Genomic DNA, 23,536 nt, shown 5'->3' with positions numbered 1-23,536 from the left:
ACCTTAGCTAGCAGGACCAGTGGTCAGGGTTGTAATAATAATAATAATAATAATAATAATAATAATAATTTTTATTTATACCCCGCCCTCCCCAGCCAAGGCCGGGCTCAGAGCGGCTTACAAGCAATAATAAAAACAAGATGAATGATTACAACTTAAAAACAAAAGTAAAATACAACATGAAAATAATGTAACATTAAAATATTAAAATGTAGCCTAATTCAACAACTGCTGGAAACCTAAGTTTGAGCAACACAGTGGGTCCCCAGATATTGTTGGACTACAACTCCCATTATCCCTGAGCTCTGGCCTTGCTAGCTAGGGGTGATGGGAGTTGTAGTTCAACAACATCTGGGGACCCACAGGTTGAGAAAGGCATTTTGAGGTAAAGGAATTCTGCCTATGCCCAGAAGCTCCCAGATTTAGGTGACAGGAAACGAGTAGGGAATAAGTGGGCAGGGGGTTGGACTAGATGACCCTCGGGACACCTGCCAACTCTATGATTCTGAGCCAAACCAGTCTCAACAACTCGCGCATGCGCCTTCGCTGCAAGCCTGCTTGGGAGGCCCTAGCGCGTGGGCCCTGGAGACGCATGCGCATTGGGCTCGCCGTTTTCCTAGAGAGGTGCGCTTTTTTTTTTGTACACGACGAAGGCTTCTGGTGCTACGTGGATGCACTTCCGGGTCGAAAGGCCATTGTCGGCGCCCCGCTTTCCCTGGCCTATCCTGCATACCCCTCCCCCCGCCCTCCGCTGCTTCTCTCCCTCTGCCAAGATGGCGGCTGGCGCGGGTGGCGGAAGTGGTGCCGGCGCGGCCGGGGCTGCCTCGGTGGCCTCGCTGTGGAGCGAAGTGAACCGCTGCGGCCAGAACGGCGACTTCGGGCGCGCCCTCAAGTCGGTCAATAAAAGTGAGTGGAGGGCGACGGAAGTTGCACAGGGCGAGGGACGGGGCTTTGCACCTGGCGTCGCCTCCTTTATTCTCTCTCTTTCCGGGGTGGGGGGCAGCCTGCAACTTTTTCTTAGTTAACCCCCCTTCCCTTTGCGCGGGAGGTAGCTTCGAAACACTTTCCCAAGCGCTTCCTGTGCATTAGCTTCGCTGGAACCTTCACAACAACCCTGCAGAGCGGGAAGAACGGCTTGCCTCAGATTTGCTCGTGGCTGAGGGGTGGCTCATTTGCTTAGCCACTCCAGTAACACTTAAATGTGACCCGGCGGCAGGCGGTGCTCCTGTGCCCCTTTGTGCTGATCCTGCGTTAAGAAGGTCTCTCTTCTTCATGCGTGACAAGGCTTGGCTCACTCTTTTTCGTGGGTGGCGCCAGCCAAGCCCCTAGTCCTTCAACTTCAGCGCTGTTGCCCCGCTTCAGTATGGGAATGATGTTGGTGATGATAATAATAATTTTATTATTTATACTGCGTCCCCAGCCACTCTGGGCAGCTTCCATCACATCTTAAAAACATAAGGAAATGTCAAACATTAAAAATGGTTAACGACAATATCGGCCTGGTTTCTAGGCTGCTTGTAAAGACCACAGTGAGGTAATGCAGGCAAAGTGTTTTGAATATTTAAAAGTGTTCTGTAACTTGAGTACTAGTAAGAGTGCAGTTCAATTCAGTGGACTTACTCCCAGGTAAGTGAGGTTAGGATTGCAGCCACTTATTCCTCGAAGTGCTCTGTGGCTTTAACAGTTGTGTGACAGGCAGAAATACATGATGTGGTCATTCATGTCACTGTACTTGCATGCTTGGGAAAGTCTTGCTTGCTGAATTGTTACTTGGTTGTACAGGGGATGTGCTAGGGAAAAACCTGCCACGTATGTAAAGAGGAAGAGGGTTGTGCAGTTATGCATCTGTAAGTTAAAGACTTGAATTGCTATATTGAATTGAGTTAGGATGCTAATCTATGAAACCGTCATATCACTTTGAAATAAATCCTGCTATGTTCAGTGGGACTTAATGCCTAGAATGTGTGTTTAGGCTTGCAGCAAAGTATTCCCTCCTGCAGCTGCACATTGCCCTCTCACTGTTGATCTTCCCTAGCAATCTGTCTTTCTACCATATTATCACAGACTTGTAGAGTTGGAAAGGAGCCCAAGGGTAATCTATTCCAACTGCAGGGCAGGGATCTCAGCTAAAGCATCCATGACAGATGGTCATCCACGCTCTGCTTAAAAACCTCCCAAGGAAGGAGGAAGGAAGAATATAATAAGTTTGCCTACCAAACGTCTCACTAAGGAGCCTTTAATAAGCTTCCAACTGGTATAATTTGGTTCCCTGGACCACAGTTGGAAAAGTGCTGTGATAATCTAAACTGGTTGTTTTCAAGGTACAAATAACAGTGCCTGGGTCCTCATTGTTTAATTCCTTGCTTTTGCTTTTCCTAGTACTGCAGATCAGCAAGGATGATGCAACTGCTCTTCACTGCAAAGTGGTATGCCTTATCCAAAACGGAAGTTTTAAGGAAGCTCTCAGTGTGATTAACACCCATACCAAAGTATTAACCAGGTGAGTGTTGAATATGAGCTGCTTATCAAACAACATGGCTTTCAGACAGTGCAAGAGTTCTTTCAGTTTTTTAAAATATGCAAACGGAAGCATTTACAAAATAAAGAAAAATACAGTTTCAAGAAAATCTTATTTCTTCTTAGTCAATTAATTCTCAAAGTGTAGGCTAAAAAAGTATACATTTTGAGTGTGTGGTAAAAAGTCCCAGATGTTACAGGAGTTCTCCAGTTTGGTTTCTATGTGCATTACTGTAATGAGCATTCTTCCTAATTGGAAGGCCAGTAATTCCCCAACAAATTCACGTTGCAGCCTCTGCTAAGGGTGAGTAACACTGGTGAGTCTTCTGTATTAGAGTAACCATATCACACCCATACAGAGAGACAACAGAATTAGCTGCCGCCAGTGAAAGCTAATTGGGAAGAGGCGAGACCATGCAGAGGTGCAACAGGCAGCCTCCAATGTGAATGTGTGCTTTTAGGTGCACAGAGCGTTTTATTGTTGAATGAGTTTCTTGGTACACTAGAAGGTCTTTTGCAGCACACTAATATGTCCCAGCATGCAGCTGCATAATTGCTGACCTAAATCCTGTGTGTCTGTATGTATCAAAAAAGGTTTCCTAGTTGCATTGTGGGAAAAGAAGCTACAAGACAAGTCATAGAATCATAGAATTGAAGAGTTGGAAGGGAACCCGAGGGCCCTCTGGTCCAACCCCTGCAATGCAAGAATGTTAATATAGTGTTAATAAAAAAGCAGTTTATGGGATATCAAGAAAAATATCAATCCAGTAAGGATTGTATCAGTCAGTAAGCCAGCACTTTCAAAAGCAGTGTGGCGTTCAAAAGGAATGTGTGTTCAATGCACAAAATATAGACACACTTCTTTGTCTTGCTAAGCAGATAAAAATTATTATTGTGAAGCCATTCTATTTTTGCTTTTTCTCTGTTGCAACATATCTGTTTTGTTAGAATATTGTTGCCATATTAGTCTGAGACAATGAGAAATTCATGAATATTAGCTCCTTTCTTGAAGCTTATCATATTATTTTACATAATTACAAACTTGACACATGTCCAAAAATATGTCTTTATGATTTCTAAAGTATTAGTTCCCTTTTCTTGTGTTGTTTGGTTCAATATAATGTCAGTGTATATAGGATTCACTCTTCAGTAATGAGTCTTAGCAAACACAACTGCTTTTTGAAGAGTTGATAATGAGAAATCACATCCCACTTCCGACTTATATGTTACAGTGATGTGATAGCCTTTGAGAAGGCTTACTGTGAATACAGGCTGAACAGGATTGAAAATGCTCTGAAGACCATTCAAGGAGCCAGTCAGCAGACAGACAAGCTAAAGGAGCTGTATGGACAAGTGGTAACTACTGCCTTGCAAACTTTTACTGCTTTTAATAACTGGATATAAGGCTTCAGGTGCTGTGGTGGAGGAGTTTTCTCAATCTAAATGTGTGCTCTTTTACGGCAGGTTAGCAATCCCCTAAATAGGTCAGCCACAGTACAGTCCTGCAGCAATGGATGCTGACAGTCTACCAACACTGTGTTGAATAATGAAGACTGATTATAATGGTTCTTGTTAATTAAGCAGACCTGTCCTTACTTTTTGCCATCTTTCTTGTCCTCGTGGATGGTCCTATGAAATGAGAACATTTCAAAATTCAAAATGCAGCTTAGCCACGTATTTTTCATTGTGCACAACATTATGAGTCCAGAATTTAATATGACTCTTCACTGGTATTTCACTTCACCTAAAGATCACTGATCTTTAAAACCAGCAGGTTATAATGCTGGTAATAATATTTTTATTTTTTTTTGCTTATGGGGGTACAGCATATGTATAAATCCATTGGACTCTAATAATAATAATAATAATAATAATAATAATAATAATAGTAGTAGTAGTTAATTAATTAATAATAAAGAATAAAATTTTGATATTCTACTTGCTTTTCAATATCTTCCTGGTTGAGGATTAAGGGGTGATAAAATGCTTTAGAGAAACATCTTATAGAAACTAGAATTGCCTGGGCTTAGCATGGAAATTTATTCCAGCAATTGTGAAGTGCCTCTCAGTGTTCTGGGAATTACCAAGAGGGATATTTTGTGATGGACAAAATGCATTGGAGGAACAGTGTGTTTCCTATGACAACTCTGGGTCTATAGGCACATGCTATGTTGTTGCTCTTCAGCCTAGAACTTTTGGCATTGATTTTCTTAACAACCAGAGATGACAGTTTAGAATTGATGACCTTAGTAACTATTATACAGTCACTCTTTCTTCTTGAAGAAAGTTGTTGCTTAGTGACATGGATGGGACTTGGTCTTTGTTCAGTGTTTCTTCCATAACACTGTTCATGTTTGTGGTTATTCTTTTTCAATAAAGTTTTTTTCAAAAAAGAAGAAGAACTGGGGGGTGGGGGGGTGGATTTCATTGTAGTGTAAAGTGGGGTACGCGTGTGCAGAACAAGGCCCACTCACACAATGGGATTTCCCCTGTGTGCCCCCTAAAATTGTTCTGGGGGTTCCCCCCAATGAAGATTTGGGGGACGCAAGGAAGAAGAGGAGGAAATCCCATTTTGCGACCTGACTACATTCTGTGCATGCAGCAACCTAGTTGAATCCCGTCCAATACCTGCCTGGATTATAGGTATAGTTATAAACATTACTGAGATATTATGGTTGCTATTTTATTTTGCAGACCTCGTTTTGACCGTTTTCTGGTCTGTTGAGCGGCTAATCCAGATTTTCCCTTCCAGCTGTACAGATTAGAACGTTATGACGACTGTTTAGCTGTGTACCGGGACCTCATACGCAACTCACAAGATGATTATGAAGAGGAACGGAAAACGAACCTCTCTGCAGTTATTGCTGCACAGAGCACATGGGAGAAAGTCGTGCCAGTAAGTAAGTTTGTGGCAGTGTGTATGTGTACGTGAGAGAGGGAGAGAGAGAGAGAGAGAGAGAGAGAGAGAGAGGGACTTCCTCCTTCATCTATTCTTGCTGTAAGTGAACTGCAGGTGAACTGCATAAATGCCATAAAATACAGGGAAGTGTCTTATTGGAACATTGGCGTATGAAGCTGATATCTCTGTTATTTCCAAGTCTGGTAAGGCCCAAACTAGTCCAAATTATAGGCCAATCACCTTAATTATTGTAGTCAGCAAGATAATAATAGGAGTCATTGCTAACCAGACTGTGATGGCCATAGTAGTACATTAATATTATTTGCCAAAGAGGGGGAGCAGATAATTTAAGGTTGGTAGGAAAAGGGGATGCTTCAAACAGTAAAAGAGCTGATGTGGCTGCAGTTATTTCTCTCGATGCCGAAAAGGCTTTTGTCAAACTACAGTTTATTTCTGTTACTTTGGGGGGGGGGAGGATTTCCCCAGGAAGTTATGGCTTGCATTAGGATCTTATGCCTTTTCTCCCAATCAAGTGAGGACAATTGGAATTTGGAACTTGAGGACATCCATACACTTTTAAATTCCTGTAACGTGGGGACTGATAGACAACAAAAGTGGATTCTGCAATATTTTAGAAGACATCTGACTTTTAGAAGACAGTCCCTCTTTAGGGAAGCTTTTAATGTTTAATAGACTATTGTATTTTAATATTCTGTTGGAAGCCGCCTAGAGTGGCTGGGGAAACCCAGCCAGATGGGCAGGGTATAAATAATAAATTATTATTATTATTTCAAGGCTGGAAGGATAAAAACCCAGCTGCTGCTCACTTGACTCCAGGTTGGTTGTACCACTGCTGCTTCCTGGGAGGTAGAGGGCAAGGTGCAAGGTCAGCACAGTGCAAATACACCAGCAGGAGCACTGGATTAGCTCTGGCAGTGCATTTGCACTGTATTGACTTCCCTGCTGCTGCCGCCTCTCGCAGTCCCTAGCAAGCAGTAACATGACTGACCAGAGGTCAGATGCATGCCACAGCCCCATCGTGCCATCAGACACACACACACACACACACACCCTGAGCAGATACAGCAGGTAGAAACACAGGGTGGCCTCATCTGTGGTAGCCTTAAGACCATGGAGTGCCCCAACCTAGGAAGCTTGCTTGAACCCAGGGTTGCATATATTTAAGTGGGCAGTTAAAAACAACAACAACTCGCATTTTCCTACAATCTTCCTTAGATACAGTTTTTAAAATTCTGATTGCCTTTTTATATTGGTATACTGGTGGTTACTTTTGTGTTTTTAATGTGGTTATTGTTTGATGCCGTAAATGTATGCCTTTGTTTAGTAATTTACTTAACATCTGTTTAGATGCAAAAGAATCTTTATGCTACTACAACATCTTGCCGCCAATGTGTGCTAAGGAATGAAAGAAACGCTTAATGAAAGGAGCTTGGGCTTCTAGAATCGTGTGATGATTTGCTTGCATATTCTTTTGTGCCTCGTATATAGTTAGAAAGAAGGGTGTTCATACAGCTTCCTATTAGTATGTATCACCTGCTTGTGGCTTTTGAATTTACTGCATGTTAATTTAAGAACCCTTCATGCTTTGGAAGAATTGTTTTGATCTGCGTCTAGCCATCTGACCCAAAGTGTTCATGCAAACTGGTTCACACTGTAATTCAGAACGAGATCCCTTTATTTACTTCATTATTTTTGCTCTGTCCAGGAGGATCTTGGCCTTCAAGAAGCCACATATGAGCTGAGTTACAATGCTGCTTGTTCTTTGGTTGGGCAGGCCAGGCTGAACGAGGCAATGAAAAGCCTACAAAGAGCAGAAGGTAATGAATGAGAAGATTAATTTGTCCTTTCCTTGTAACCCGTTGTGCTGCTTTTGTGGAAAGACATCACACGATCTAAATCCTTTAATAAATGAAATTGAGAAAATAGGGATTATTGTGTCCCTAAATTTATTCTCTGCATCTGCAAATGTATTTCAAGAATGCCTTTACAGCCACCAGTAACCTGTCGTTCCTATAGACTGCACAGGATTTCCTCCCTGCACTAATTTGCATTCATTTTGGTAAGCAAAATCAAGTTTTGAATAGCTAGATCCCAATCCCCCCCCCCCCCCGGCAGCAACTTGGAAAAACAAGCAAAGACCAAACAAAATTGAACTGAAGGGAGATGTGGGGAGAACTCAAGATGGTTAAATTGATAGTACTACTAAGAAATCCATAATTGTATCATGTATCGACATGCAGTTGGAAACTTAGGATCTAGTATATTAAGGGCAGATTAGGAATTAAGATATGCGGAGAATGATTATAGGATGCTGTCAAATACAGTCATACCTCGTGTTACGTTTGCTTCATGTTGCAGCTTTCCAGGTTGCGAACGTGGTAAACCCGGAAGTGTTTACTTCCAGGCTCGCTGCATGCACAGAAGTGATCTGTGTGCTTTGCACATGCGCAGAAGCGCTCTTTCGCACACTCGCAATAGCAGCACTCTACTTATGGACTTTTCAGGGTGCGAACGGCACCCCGAAACGGATCGCGTTCGTAAATAGAGATACCACTGTATAGAGAATATCAGGCATCCTTGCACTTCTGTGATGCAAATGAAGTTTCTATAGGCAGGTGTTAATCAGTGGTGGAACCTTGATTGGTGGCTCATATCTATGGCAAAATGTGTGCTACCTCCACTGTCAGAGGCAATATGACTCTGAAAACCAGTTTTTGGGCAGCACGAGTAGGAAGAGTGCTGCTGCACTCCTACCTATAGGCTTCCTGTATGCATCTTGTTCACCACTGTGAGAACAAGGGGCTGGAATGGATGGGCTTTCGGTAAGATCCAGTAGGGCTCTTCTTATGTCCAAAATTAATTTGTCACACTTTCATTGTAGATCTGTGTCGCCAGTCTCTCTCAGAAGATTCGGTGAGTCACTAGTGTTACACCGAGAATACTTTTTCCGCTCGGCAGGTTTTAATATTCTCAGTATGTGTGCATGTAAGCTAATTGCATAAATCTGCTTGGTTATGTGTTATCTGCCTGCTTTCCTTCATCACACTGGATTTAAAGTGTTCTCCATCAGCACTTTTCTTTTTACTTCTGTGCCTTTAAATAGCAGTGTGCCTCTTTCACATGAATGGCTTCACCGAGAAGTGTTAACAGTGTAGAATTAAACTTTGTGAATTCTGTAGCAAGGGCCATTGCTGATATTACCAATTTAAATATCCAGAGCTTCCATTATCCACTGAAGCCATTTTAAAAAGTATTCTTAGTGAACACAATAATGGCAAAGTAAGGCAGTTTTATGTCCTGTTGATTTCAATGGATGAGATTTGCATGCTTGCGTGACTCACCCAACGAGAAAAATGGTACCAGGAGTGCAATCCAATGCATATTTTCTCTGTTCAATGGGGCTTGCTCTCTAGCTGTGTTACTAGTAAGTACTAGTTACCAATAGATATATTTGCAGGTTTGGGTGATACTAAATTCCAGCTTGCATAAATTGGATTTACCCTTTCTCTCCCCTTCCCTTCCCTGGCAACCCCAGGAATACCTCCCCACAAAATCTGCTCTGGGGGGTTAGGGTCCACTGACTTGACATTGGATTCCATCCATTGATCTGTGGATATTACATAACCGGTGCAAGGTTTCAAGGTTGTGTGTTAACTTTTTTTTTTTTACTGTTTCCTTTTAGGATGCTACCGAAGAAGACATTGAGGCTGAACTGGCTATTATTCACGGTCAGATGGCTTATATCTTGCAGCTGCAAGGTCACACAGAGGAAGCCCTGCAACTTTACAATCAGATAATCAAACTGAAGTAAGTGACTCCTGTAAAATGGTGGCATTGGTGGTCTTGGCCTCTTTTTAAAAAAGAAGACATATTTACAAGTGCACATGTATGCTCTGTTCTCTGCAGGCCAACAGATGTCGGGTTGCTTGCTGTCATCGCCAACAACATCATTACCATTAACAAGGTATGGCATTATCCTAGTAATTCCTCAAGCATGTTTTGCAGAAGAAATCACACAAAAGGAGCGTGATGTGTCTTAATTGCAGCAAGCAACCTGGGAAACATCATGTTCCTGTTGACTGAGTGATGCATCTTGGGATGCTGTCTTTCACAGGACCAAAACGTCTTTGACTCAAAGAAAAAGGTGAAACTGACCAACTCTGAGGGTGTTGAGCATAAACTCTCGAAGAAACAGCTCCAAGCAATAGAATTCAATAAAGCTCTGCTGGCCATGTACACCAACCAGGTAATGTTATGCCACTTCAATTGCTTTGATGCATGGTTTGTTATCAAGGAGGGCAGGGAGCAGCTTGGTTTGTTGGCTTACACTTCTAAATCCTGCCTTCTCTCTGTAGAATCAGCATTCCCAACCAGCTAATCTTTTTCTCTTGTTCCTTAGGCAGATCAGTGTCGCAAACTGGCATCAAGTTTACAGTCACAGAGTCCCGAACATCTCCTCCCTGTGCTAATCCAGGCAGCACAGTTGTGTCGAGAGAAACAGCATACCAAGGCAATAGAGCTGCTACAGGTAGGCTGTGGTTCGCTGCTTGAGGAAATATGCAGGAGATGACAAAGCTCTGAATCATTGCTCATCTAGATGAGGTTGAGGAGGAAGGGAATTCATGAACCTGCTGGGCACTGGGAGTCATAGTTAGATTTGACAGCGTTATTTTTGCAACAGCCCAAGCATTCAGTGAAACTATGGATTAGCTTGTTGAGCTAAGCCTTTTCCCAAAAAGTTTGGTATGGGAATACACTAGTGAGGTCTGCTTGTCTGAGATCTGCAAGCAGTGAGAGATTTAGAGAGACAAGAGAACTGCCTTAAGTGTGGCTTGGTATAGGTGCAGTACATAAACGTGCCTGGTTGAAAACTATAGTTCTAAGGTGCACTGCAAATCATGGTTTAGACTTAAGCATATTTTAGGTAATGGCATAGCAAATGGGACCCTTTATTAACATATTGCTGTGTATCCCTGTCCCCTAATAGAAGAGCTTCTGTTCAAGGGACTCGGAGTTTGTTACAGGAGAGTCAAGAGACCTAAGACTCCACAGTGCAAAAACTATTCATTGCAAGGTTCTGGAAATTCTGAAGCTGATTCTGTTTGAAAGCCTCCTGATTTGTGTTTCCATTTCTGACCTGTAGGAGTTTGCCGATCAGCACCCAGAGAAAGCAGCAGAGATTAAGCTGACGATGGCACAGTTGAAAGTTGCTCAAGGTACTGTAGCCTCACTTCCTTTGGAAAGAATCTTCCTGAGCATTCAGCTACAGTTTCATACTGTTTCCATATACAGTGGTACCCCGCAAGACGAATGCCTCGGAAGACGAAAAACTCGCAAGACGAAAGAGTTTTTCGTTTTCTGAGGTGCTTCGCAAGACGGATTTCCCTAAGGGCTTGCTTCGCTAGTCGAAACGGCCCTGCCTCTCGTGTCATGGTGACGGTCACTGCACGCACGCTCGCTTCCCCGCTCCTCCGGCTCCCTCCCACCTTCCCGCTGACGGTTAGTGCCTCGTGCCGCTGCCCACCCCCCTCACGCGCTCCCCTCAGAGAGCTGTTGCCGCCAGCGCCTCTCTCTCCCTGGAGTCGCGCTCCTGAGCCCCGCCGCCCTCCAGCAGCCGCGTCGCACGGTGGCCACAACGCGCGGGTGAGTCTGAGGTACCGGCTGCGGCAGCTGTCCTGCTTCTCCCCGCCCCTCCCCGCCGTTCTCAGTGTTTAAATGCAGTGGGGCTTTGCAAGATGAAAAAACTCGTACAACGAAAAAAACTCGCGGAACGAATTAATTTCGTCTTGCGAGGCACCACTGTACTACAATGAGCACTCTCATTCTTAACTCATTTTTTTTCGTCAAAGGGAGGCTGCCTTCTGGGGGAGCTTAGGTTAAAGGCAGGAAGGGGCAATACCTGAAGTCTTCACCATCTAGAAAGCTTGCAAGTTGAACAAATTTGTATGATTTTCTTACAGAGCAGTGATGATGATGATAGCATTTTTGCATAATTCAAGTTTTACTAATTAGGAAAAATATGGAGCCCTGAACCCTCTCAGCTGTGACCAGTGAAATTCTTATTTAAACATTCCTTTAGCTTTTGATACTTCAGTTTCCCCCCACATGTTTTCATGCGTATTTTTTGCAGTCATAAGGGCTAGCACCTTTCGCTCTTTAAATAAAAGGCTGAGTTTCTCATGAAGCTGGCTTCTGCAGAATCGTGGCAAGCATGCAGCCCTGATTGATGGTTTCTATAATCGCTCCTTTTTATCTGTCTAATAAAAAGAGAGTTGCTTGATGGTAGAACAGATGTCCAGAGGACTGGAGCCAATTGCCAATAACCACACTTTCTGTTCTCCTTCCCTTCCCCTTTCTCTCTCTCTCTCTCAAAGGCAGTGTCACGAAAGCATGTATCATCCTGAGGTCTATAGAAGAGTTGAGGCACAAACCAGGCATGGTAGGTTGCAGCTAAATCTAAACACACACAGAGTTTTATGCATCCTATTGACACCACCCCCAGTGTCATATTCTAGTGTTAGACTACTTTTTCTTTTTGACATCTGTCTGCCTCAAGAGACAATGGAGCGTTTGTGGGTGGGGAGTCAAACCACTGTGTTAGCAGCACCGAAGTGACCTCCCCAGGGCACAAGCCAGGGCAGTGTTTTTGGAGGTCCTGGGCTGCCCAGATTACAAGACACCACTCTCGGCCTCGCTGATATGGTTCAAAGGAAAGCAGAGCAATATGTTTGGCGTCATCGTTGCTACAGGAGTTGCTGGAAGGAGGTATACAAGGCACCACCCAACCATTTTAGGGACTCCACGCTGGATTTGTGTAGGGTTTACTCCTTGGCCTTTTCTTCTCCTGAAGACATCCTACAAGGCAGTGGAGGTTTAGGATTAGAGCTTTCGTTCTCCTGGATGGGCTGCCTTCCCAGGTTGACAAGTCCCATCATGGCTGGACTACAAGTCGCTCATTTGCCTCTTTATTTTGTATGCGTAAGTTCTGTTTGGACTCTTGATCAGTAATGTGTTTGGTCCACAGGACTTAGCAATAACAGACATCTTGATCTCTTCTGCCTCCTGTTGCTAGAGGTGTGTAACTCAACAACATGAATCTTTGGCTACTAATCTAGCAGCAATTGTGAACTTGGCCCTGAAACAAGCTTGTAAATATCCAAAATTTTGCGCCAAGATATCACATATGTTATGGTCTTATATAAATAGTTTCCATGACTTGCTTAATTTCTAAGTTGTGTGAATATTTCAGGCTTTTCGTGCTCTTCCAATATGGGAATGACAATATTTAAATCCTGCTTTCTGCTAAAAGAAGCATACAACACAAAACTACTCAATGCAATTGAGCAAAAGTACAACTAATAGCCAATTTCTAAAAGCAGTAACAAATAGTAAATTAGGGTGTTACACATTAAAAGCCTGCCAGAATAAAAGTTCATTCAGTTTTGGGTGAAATAATTTCATTTGGGAGAATATTTCAGAGCTGCAGCACTATCATCAAAAAGGCCCTGTCTCTCGTTTGCTCACGAAATTTTCTAAGATGGCACTGCAAAACAATGCCTCCAACATGCATCTTAATCAAGGTTCTCCTAATATGGGAGCAAGCAGTGCAGAAAGTTTTGATATAGCTTACCTTAAAGGTAAAGGGACCCCTGACCATTAGGTCCAGTCGTGGCCGACTCTGGGGTTGCGGCGCTCATCTCGCTTTACTGGCCGAGGTAGCCGGCGTACAGCTTCCAGATCATGTGGCCAGCATGACTAAGCCGCTTCTGGCGAACCAGAGCAGCGCATGGAAACGCCGTTTACCTTCCCGCCAGAGTGGTACCTATTTATCTACTTGCACTTTGACGTGCTTTCGAACTGCATGGTGGCTATAAGGAATATTAACAAAATGTAAGTGAAATGCTTGGGCACTTTGAAAAAGTGCTGTGTAGATGCCATGTGTTGGAGAGAGCAAAGCACATAACAGCAAGGTTGATTCTTACTTAAGAAAACTCGCACTCTTTCTTGTCATATTAAGCCAAGGCTGCTTTATCCCTTGAGTGCTGTCACTTGACTCCACTACTTTTAAAGAAATGTAGTAAAAGAGAAGTAAATATTGCTTCAGTGTGTGTGCGCTTTCATGTGGTGACAGTATTCTACTTAATGAATTAATAAAGCTACATTTATAATTTATAAAAAATGTGGCCCTGGCATACATTCCAGTACTTATTGCTCGCTAAAAATATTTCTGACTTTAATGTTGTGTTCTAAACTGTTACAGGTATCTGCATTAGTGACAATGTATAGCCATGAAGAAGATATTGATAGTGCTATAGAGGTCTTGGCTCAAGCAATTGAATGGTATCAAGAATTTCAGGCAAGTATTAGTCCGATGAGATGCCAACAGATAAGCTGCTCAGTATTTTGTGTTCAACTTGCATTACATCCCTGATAAAATAGTAGAAATATGATCAGTACATCACAGCTCTTTATAATGTAAAAAGACATTTATTATCTGAATTTGCTAGCCAGTTGTATTCGTAAATGGTTTGTAACTGGTACTGTGCTGCAAGTAATAAATTAAATAATTCAAGTTTCCCATGAGCCCCAAATCTCAACTGCAGTGGAGAGGCTGCCTGTTGCCTCTCTGCATGATTGCCTGTTCTGTTCTTGTCTCCTTCACTGGAGCAGTTCTCCAGTTTATCTGTCAGGAGATGTCATTTGGATCATCCAAAAACTTCTGATGCAGAGTCCATGGAATTAACTGACCTGAAAGAGATGGATCGCAAAAATTCAGGAGAGATCCCCTAGTGTGGGGTAGCTCTCACATTCACAAGTCAAGATTTGCTTAAGTCAAGCAGTGGCCTTCCCTGGCACCTGTAGTGCCCTCCCCTCCTCTGAAATCAGAATTGGAAGAGGAATTCTGTTGCAGCCATTAGAACAGATGCATTGTACATATGGTGCCTGTGGCAGCTTCTCGGTTTGAAAATATGCTCAAGGCTCCAAAAGGTTAGCAGCTCCTGCTCTAAGTGCTCTAACTGGATTATTGTAACTCGCTCTACGTGAAGCTGCCCTTGAGACTGACCCAGAAACTCCAGCGGGTGCAGAATGCCGCAGCGAGACTCCTTACGGGGTCTTCGCTGCGAGATCACATTCATCCGGTGCTATACCAGCTGCACTGGCTCCCGGTGGAGTACAGGATCAGGTTTAAGGTGCTGGTTTTAACCTTCAAAGCCCTATACGGCCTAGGACCCTCGTACCTACGGGACCGCCTCTCCTGGTATGCCCCACAGAGGAACTTACGGTCTTCAAATAAAAACATCTTGAAGGTCCCAGGCCACAGAGAGGTTAGGCTGGCCTCAACTAGAGCCAGGGCTTTTTCGGCTGCGGCTCCAACCTGGTGGAACGCTCTGTCACAAGAGACAAGGGCCCTGCAAGACAGAGCTGTTCCACCAGGCCTTTGGTCAGGGCACAGCCTGACTTCCTCCTTTGGCAATCTTTACAAAACTTTAGTTTATGGTTGCCATCAATTTTGATTTTAATTAATTTTTATAATGTTTTTATAATGTTGCACTATTTTAGTGTTGTTAGCAGCCCTGAGCCCGGCTTTGGCTGGGGAGAGTGGGATATAAATAAAATTTATTATTATTATTATTAGACCTCTTTGTGTGCACAAGGTGAAATGTGCCCTCAGGTTTAATTGAGGGGAAGTGTGCTGTGCCTCAGCTGTTTGGAAGTCTGCAGAAAAATTGTTCTGTAGAATTTTCCTGATTTTATCCGTATTTTGTGGGAAGACTCGGTTACGCATTGGAGTAGCTATAATTCCACAGCTGTTGAAAGTCAGTATTCTGAGCTTGATAGTGTGATTGCAGTCTTGCAGCTCATAACAGACAAATACACCATTGCAGTTGTATCCCATCAAAGTTGTCCTGTTCACACAAGGACTTCCAATGGCTCAGTGGAACTTCTTGCCCTTCTGTCTGTCCCCATCTGATATGGAGGGTGGAGGAGGAACCCAGAACAGATTTGAGGGTGCACAGGGGGGATTTCTTGTACAAATGATACACCTTTGTTACCTACAACCGCTGCTCTTAGGAGTCCCCTAAACTCTCATGCCTCCAAGTGTGAATCGGTCTCTTCAGTGGGTTAAAAAAGAGAGTGATCACTCATGTCATTGTTTTAGTTGTTTTCAAACTTAACTTTAAGCAAACCTTTTTTCACCCCCAGCCAAAGTCTCCAGTTCATTTGTCGTTAATTAGGGAAGCTGTCAACTTCAAGCTAAAACACGGACGGAAGAAGGAAGCCATCAGCGATCTAGAGGAGCTGTGGAAGTAAGTCCCTTCCTGAGAGCTACTAAGTGGGTTTTACTGCAAAAGGTTTTACTACCTTTTGAAACAGAAGTTGGCAGTTACTTCAGTAGTGTTAAAAATGTATTTGTGCAGCAAATGAGATAAGGCATATTAAAAATGGGTTGTGCCCAGTGTTACATGAACAGCATCCCACTTCTGCAGTGGGACTTACCTTTCCAGTATACCTGAAGGAGCATCTCCACCCCCATCGTTCAGCCCGGACACTGAGGTCCAGTGCTGAGGGCCTCCTGGCGTTTCCCTCACTGCGAGAAGCAAAGTTACAGGGAACCAGGCCTTCTTGGTAGTGGCTGCCACCCTGTGGTATGCCCTCCCATCAGTTGTCAAAGGAATAAATAACTATCTGACGTTAAGAAGGCAGCTGAAGGCAGCCCTGTTTCGGGAAGTTTTTAATGACTGGTGTTTTAATGTATTTTTAATCTGTTGGAAGCCGCCTAGAGTGGCTGGGGAAACCCAGCCAGATGGGCGGGGTGTAAGTAATAAATTATTATTATTATTATTCCTCTCCTCTCCCCACATGCCCCCAAAATCTGCTTCAGTGGGTCCCTCTGGAGACTGTGCAGTGGGGGCTGCGTGAGAGAAGAGGGGAAAGTTGTGGTGTCTCTACCTGTGCTTTGGACACACATTTTTCACCCTGCAATCCCCTATATATGTGGGCACACCTGGTTTTTGGCAAGCTATTGAAGCGAATGGGTGTTGCCCCAATGAGCTGCTGGAACATCCACAGAGTGAGCAACCTCTTCAATCATTAGATTCTCTTTTGGTCCCTTTCCCTACTCCTGCCACCCATCTCTAAGATGCAGCTTTACCTGAGCCAGTGTGCACCTTGAAAATATTGTTTGTGGCTCCTATGGAAGGTGGAGGCAGGGTGCTTCATTTGCCTGCTTATATGAGAGGTCCTTCCTGTGGTGTGCAACGCTGGGCTGACTGCTCTCTTTAGAACAGGCTAAAACTCTCGCACTTCTTTACTTTTGTAGGCAAAATCCAGATGATGTCCATACCCTGGCCCAGCTCATTTCTGCATACTCCCTGGTGGATGGTGAGAAAGCTAAAGTGTATCCTTCCTTGTGTGGCTGAGGAAGGTGAGACTAGGAGGTATTCTTTGACCACTTCCTTATACCAGAGTAATTGCTGCAGTGATGCTTTTCAAAGTTTCCAGCTTTTGGAGTATGATGCCATGTTCTCTGCTAAAGAAATCCTGTGTCTTCTGGAATTCCCCTGTGCATGTTCTAAGACTTTCACATCTCACTGGCCTTTGAACCTCACTGTTGTCTCATAGGGTGCATACAACACACACATCCAACTAGGAAGTTCAGGTACAGCTGGGTTGGTGTTGTTGTTGTTTAGTCGTGTCCGACTCTTCATGACTCCATGGACCAGAGCACGCCAGGCACTCCTGTCTTCCACTGCCTCCCGCAGTTTGGTCAAACTCATGCTGGTAGCTTCGAGAACACTATCTAACCATCTCGTACTCTGCTGTCCCCTTCTCCTTGTGCCCTGCATCTTTCCCAACATCAGGGTCTTTTCCAGAGAGTCTTCTCTTCTCATGAGGTGGCCAAAGTATTGGAGTCTCAGCTTCAGGAACTGTCCTTCAAGTGAGCACTCAGGGCTGATTTCCTTCAGAATGGAGAGGTTTGATCTTCTTGCAGTCCATGGGACTCTCAAGAGTCTCCTCCAGCACCATAATTCAAAAGCATCAATTCTTCGGCGATCAGCATTCTTTATGGTCCAGGCTGGGTTGGTAGTCTTTCCTTTTAACTCCATGTTTTCATCAAACAGAGGTACAAAAACACTATTCTACTGTTTTGATCCCCAAATGCCAAGCACCTCTGTTTCTTTTAGAAGCTCAGCCTCTCATGGTCACCAGAAAGTAAAAAAGAAATTTGTTACCCCCATTATATAATGTCCCCTTCCTATACAACAGAGAATTCTTCCCAGTCTCCTAGCTTAGTTTCTCTCTGTCGTTATTGTACCCACTAAACTGCCTTTGAGATCCTGAGAATGATTTTCTCTCTTACTTGCTTAATGTGTTCATATTGATATTCCTTAACCCCTCCTTCACAATAGACTTAGCAAACACTTGCCTTCTTCGGACACCATGTCTCTGAAAGTAGATGTGGATGCTCTTGAAAACTCGCATGGGGCTACATACATTCGGAAGAAAGGAGGGAAACCCGCGGTTGAGAACCAGCTGAAAGAACAAGGGTAAAGAAGCTTTTTAAGTAATCCTTGACATCCTGAGTCAGTGTTAATATGAAGAAGTCCAGCTCAGTGACCAAAATAAGTTTTCTGTCTTCCAGCTACAAGCTTGCCCTATTTCTTTCTCCTGTACATTAGATATGCTCCCCTTGGCATCCATTAACTCTTCTTTCTGCTGCATCTCAAGCAGGCTGATGTGTGTTCATGTGCTGTTGTTTTTTTTCCAGCCAAGGTGACGTCAAGAAGAAGAAGAAGAAAAAGAAGGGTGAGTGTTGTTAGCAATGGCTGTATAGCTGTTTGGAGTTCTGGAGAAGTTGGCTAAAACTATCTAAGCCAGGAGTCGAGAACCTATGACCTTCCAGATGTTGTTGGACTTAGTCTCCCAGAAGGTTCAATCCCCAGTGTCTCCAAGTAGGTCTGGGAAGGACTTATTTTGGAGACCTTAAAATCAGCTGCTAGCCAGCGTAGACGGTAATGAACTAGATGGACCAATTGTTCTGAACCCCAGGCCCAAAGGAGGACTTGTGGGAGTGAGTGGTTGGGTGCAGGGATACCAAAGAAGGATGTCAAAACACCAGAGTGATCATTTCTAGTGCTTTATTAAAAGAAAGGTGTAGACTTACAGCAGATCAGCCTGCTGGGTCTCCCAGCCTTTGCAGACGAGGGATGAGCACTGCAGCAAGGAGATGTCTTGTCCACGCCCAAGCAAACATTCATTCATTCTTTATACACAAAGCAGCAAAAGGCACTTTGGCCAGGACTTTCCACCACTCCACCTGACCAGATAAAGGCATAGGTGGCAAATACCCAAATCTCTCAGATAAGATTCCCCTTTCTGGGCTTAGAGCCCAGCACCCCACCCCAAAGATAAGGATAGCATCAAAGCAAACCAACTAGCCTATGTCAAAGCAAGTGAATATATGTACTCATTGCTACAACAACTACCAATTAATTTTGGCGTTACCTTGACTACCAAGATGGCATTAGCAGAGCTTCTGGAACAGTCCACCTTTGGTTCAACACACCAAGGGACTAGCTCGGTATAAGTCAGTTTCTTATGCGTCTGTTATTTATTAAAATATTTTAAATACATACTTTATTTATTAAAGTTAAATATTTATCAATTGTTAGGTATCTCTGCCCATTAGCAGTGCTGCCTAGGGCAGATAGGAGTTGGGAGTGCAACAGCATCTGCAGAGGTACATGTTCCTCATCTAAACACTGCTGTACTAGGGTGGAAGTTTTAAAAAACGACTCAGGAAGCTAAGTTCAAATTAAGTTGACTTTCAGCCAAAGTCAGGAAATTGCAGCAATTGTGCAACATTAATGGTAGCGTCCTGAACTTCATACTTCTCAATACCAGTTGCAGGGATTAAAAGCAGGGATATGCTGTTGCCTTCATTTTCTGCACGCATTTTGCAGGCCACTGTCAGAGACAAAAATAGATGGATATTTTGGGGATTGATCTAAGAGTGCTTTTCTAACACAAACCTTTTGATTAGGTCTCCATGCTATTACATGAAGTGGGTTCTCCACAGTATTTAAAGTCTAGGCATAGCTTGCTAATTGCAACAACCCCATTTTTGTTGTTGCAAGGAAAAGCTAAAACATGTCAGCATAAAGGTATTTGTGGTTTGCACACAATGAGAGCGTTCTCTGTCTCCGACCATGGAAGTGCTGTACAGCTTTGGCTGATAAGGCGTTTACCTGCAGTGCAGCTGTTCTTAAATCATGACGAGTCTCCCATGCTGAATACTCCTTAGTATTCAGGAATATTCTTTTTTTTTAACCTACTCCTTAGGAAAACTGCCAAAGAACTATGACCCTAAAGTTGCTCCTGACCCTGAGCGCTGGCTTCCAATGCGGGAGCGCTCCTATTATCGCGGGCGGAAGAAGGGCAAGAAGAAGGACCAGATTGGGAAAGGAACCCAAGGAGCAACAACAGCAGCTTCTTCTGAATTGTGAGTAACAGGACCCAGCCTTGCGAGACTTGATTCTAGAGCCCTCTCAGTGTCCCAGGGCAAGTATCATAATCAAAGAGAGATTTGTTGTTGTTTAGTTGTGTCCAACTCTTCGTGTCCCCATGGACCAGAGCACGCCAGGCACTCCTGTCTTCCACTGCCTCCCGCAGTTTGGTCAAACTCATGCTGGTAGCTTCCAGAACACTATCCAACCATCTCGTCCTCTGTCGTCCCCTTCTCCTTGTGCCCTCCATCTTTCCCAATATCAGGGTCTTTTCCAGGGAGTCTTCTCTTCTCATGAAGTGGCCAAAGTCTTGGAGCCTCAGCTTCACGATCTGTCCTTCCAGTGAGCACCCAGGGCTGATTTCCTTAACAATGAATGGGTTTGATCTTCTTGCAGTCCATGGGACTCTCAAGAGTCTCCTCCAGCACCATAATTCAAAAGCATCGATTCTTTGGTGATCAGCCTTCTTTATGGTCCAGCTCTCACTTCCATACATCACTACTGGGAAAACCATAGCTTTAACTATACGGACCTTTGTTGGCAAGGTGATGTCTCTGCTTTTTAAGATGCTGTCTAGGTTTGTCATTGCTTTTCTCCCAAGAAGCAGGCGTCTTTTAATTTCGTGACTGCTGTCACCATCTGCAGTGATCGTGGAGCCCAAGAAAGTAAAATCTCTCACTGCCTCCATTTCTTCCCCTTCTATTTGCCAGGAGGTGATGGGATTAGTGGCCCTTGAAAGGAAGATCACTATTGCACACAATCTCCAGGAGTAGGTAGAGAATGAGAGTCACAGTAATGGAGTGGAGAAGTGGACATCCCTGCCCTCTTTCTGCAGTTGCCATTCACAAAAGGCTTAAAGAACTGGCTTTTTGGAACTGGCACTGATACACGATGCGGGGGGTTTAAAATTACTATTTTTAAATTTTGTAGCTCTCAGGGTGGTTCCCAGCATAAAAACACAAGATAAAACCACAAAATTCATAATAAAAACAAGAACAGAACAAAACAATATCCCCCCCCCCACACATTTAAAAGGATATAGGATGATAAGCAGCCAAAGGCCTGGTTGAAGAGGAACGTTTTCGCCTGGTACCTAAATGTGTATAATGAGGACGCCAGATGAACTTCCTTGGGGAGAGCACTCCACAAACAGGCACTGCTGAAAAGGCCCATTCTCATGTTGCCACCCTCCAGACCTCATGGAGGAGGCACACAAAGAAGGGCCTCAAATGATGATAGCAGTACAGTGGTACCTCGGGTTACAAACACCTCGGGTTACAAGCTCCGCTAACCTGGAAGTAGTACCTTGGGTTAAGAACTTTGCCCCAGGATGAGAACAGAAATCACCAGGCAGCGGGAGGCCCCATTAGCTAAAGTGGTACCTCAGGTTAAGAAGAAGAAGAAGAAGAAGAAGAAGAAGAAGAAGAAGAAGAAGAGGAGGAGGAGTTTGGATTTGATATCCCGCCTTTCACTCCCCTTCAGGAGTCTCAAAGCGGCTAACTTTCTCCTTTCCCTTCCTCCCCCACAACAAACACTCTGTGAGGTGAGTGGGGCTGAGAGACTTCAAGGAAGTGTGACTAAACCAAGGTCACCCAGCAGCTGCATGTGGAGGAGAGGAGATGCGAACCCGGTTCCCCAGATTACAAGACTACCGCTCTCAACCACTACACCACACTGGCTCTCAGTTCCATTCATGAAACATGAATGGTTTCATGTTAAGAACGGACCTCCGGAACAAATTAAGTTCGTAACCAGAGGTACCACTGTATCTGGGTCGGTTCATATGGAGAGAGGCAGTCATCCTATAGGAGGATGAAAGAGTGCAGGAAGATGAGCAGGCTTTGTGGGCCTGGGAAAGATGAAGAGACGAAGGCAATAGAGTTGTCTGCTTTGCTCAAGTCATCTGAAGGGCTGGAACTTAGGAACTCATTTGGTGACTGAAGATCTCAATCTCTCTTGGCAGTCCTACAGGAATCAGGATTTTACTTGAATGTGTCTGTATGCGGGCATCCTAGAGGGAAAGCATCCAGCTCCTAGAAGAAAGTGACACCCCACCCCCAGCCACATGTTCTCCAAGAATAAAAAAATTATCCCAAACCGTTATAAATGAAGGGCATGCCGATGTATATATTGTAGCACCTGCAGTATACAGTCGTACCTTGGAAGTCGAACAGAATCCGTTCCGGAAGTCCGTTCGACTTGCAGAACGTTCGGAAACCAAAGCATGGCTTCTGATTGGCTGCAGGAAACTCCTGCAGCCAATCGGAAGCCCTGTCGGATGTTTGGGTTCCAAAGAACGTTTGCAAACCAGAACACTCACGTCCGGGTTTGCAGCGTCCGTGGGCCAAAATGTCTGAGTACCAAGGCATTCAGGATCCAAGGTACAACTGTACTAGCTAGCAGTGGCTCAATTCTGCCCACAGCTTATTGTATAAAAAAAAGGGGAGGGAGCTGGAATTTCTAAGCAGTGTTCTTCTCTTATGTAAAGGAATGAATTCTTCACTGCAAGCAGTAATATATGACATGTACGTGAGGTTTAACCTGCTTGTTTTGTTTTTGCTGCTGACAGCAGGACAGAAGATATACTGTACATCTCAGCTCTGTGTGATAATAATCCCATTTGTCTCTTCCTTGTCTACAGGGATGCTAGCAAGACTGCAAGCAGTCCACCCACATCCCCAAGGCCTGGCACCGTAACGGCAGTTCCCTCTGGATCAACAAGCAACATGATACCGCCAAGGCATCAAAAGCCCGTTGGCGCAGCTGCCACAAAGAAGAAACAGCAGCAGAAGAAGAAGAAAGGAGGGAAAGGAGGCTGGTGATCATGGCAAGCAGGCTGTTAGAATTGAAATTGCCTGTCTTCCTTTTATTTTCTTTTTTCCCAATTGCGAATGCCAAGAGCAGAATAAAGGTCAAACAAAAAGCAGGGTGGATATGTGTCCTTTTGTTCTCCTTTTGAATATATATATTTGTTCTCCGTAGTGATATTGGAGATATTATTACAGTGGTACCTCGCAAGACGAAAAACTCGCAAGACGAAAGAGTTTTTCGTTTTCTGAGTTGCTTCGCAAGATGGATTTCCCTATGGGCTTGCTTCGCAAGACGAAAACGTCTTGCGCCTTTTTTTAAAAACCGCCAATGCATTCCTTTGAGAAACTGTCAATGCACAGTGGTGCTTCACAAGACGAAAAAATTCACAAGATGAAAGAACTCGCAGAACGAATTAATTTCGTCTTGCGAGGCACCACTGTACTCATAACAATATCTATGCATGGTGGCATTGTCTGTTCATTCCAGGCTTTAAGGAAACGGTTTTCTCATCTTACATGGGTTGTCCTACATGAGGCCATCACTGAAGGGTGATCAGAAATTGCAGCTGGTGCAAAACTGTCATCAAGTGTGCACTTTATGGAACCACAAAACTAGTCTTACACCAACTACACTTGTTTGTTTTCAAGAACAATTCAGGGTGCTGGTTCTTACCTATAAAGCTCTAAATTCTTTGTGGCCAGGATATCTCTTCCTCCTGTATGAGCAGGTCCAAAAATTATTGCCCTCATCAGAGGCCCTGTTGTATGTACCATCATGG

At 44.0% G+C, this 23,536-nt stretch overlaps 1 protein-coding gene across 1 annotated transcript; it reads left to right on the top strand.

Moving 5' to 3' along the window:
• Positions 1–582: 582 nt before the first annotated feature.
• Positions 583–22,873, top strand: SRP72 (signal recognition particle 72). Its single transcript, XM_083419955.1, has 19 exons — positions 583–906; positions 2,380–2,500; positions 3,750–3,873; positions 5,270–5,413; positions 7,143–7,254; positions 8,319–8,350; positions 9,120–9,244; positions 9,344–9,401; positions 9,552–9,683; positions 9,837–9,965; positions 10,581–10,653; positions 11,812–11,876; positions 13,698–13,793; positions 15,644–15,747; positions 16,761–16,838; positions 17,851–17,988; positions 18,210–18,247; positions 19,784–19,943; positions 22,589–22,873. Exons 1-19 carry the CDS (start codon positions 672–674, stop codon positions 22,767–22,769), a joined length of 2,145 nt encoding a protein of 714 aa, XP_083276081.1. The 5' UTR covers positions 583–671; the 3' UTR covers positions 22,770–22,873.
• Positions 22,874–23,536: the final 663 nt, after the last annotated feature.

This window comes from Podarcis tiliguerta (genome assembly GCF_965153285.1).
Source record: "Podarcis tiliguerta genome assembly, chromosome: 17".
NCBI classification, from domain to species: Eukaryota; Metazoa; Chordata; class Lepidosauria; order Squamata; family Lacertidae; genus Podarcis; species Podarcis tiliguerta.
The sequence above is the reverse complement of the archived record's forward strand: the minus strand, read 5'-3'. Positions and strand labels throughout refer to the sequence as shown.

Bases quoted from the DNA above. Each gene is read 5' to 3' on its own strand.
- SRP72 (XM_083419955.1), top strand. From the start codon at position 672: ATGCACTTCCGGGTCGAAAGGCCATTGTCGGCGCCCCGCTTTCCCTGG. The intron at 2,501-3,749 runs GTGAGTGTTGAA...TATATGTTACAG, and splicing joins CATACCAAAGTATTAACCAG to TGATGTGATAGCCTTTGAGA. The intron at 8,351-9,119 runs GTGAGTCACTAG...GTTTCCTTTTAG, and splicing joins AGTCTCTCTCAGAAGATTCG to GATGCTACCGAAGAAGACAT.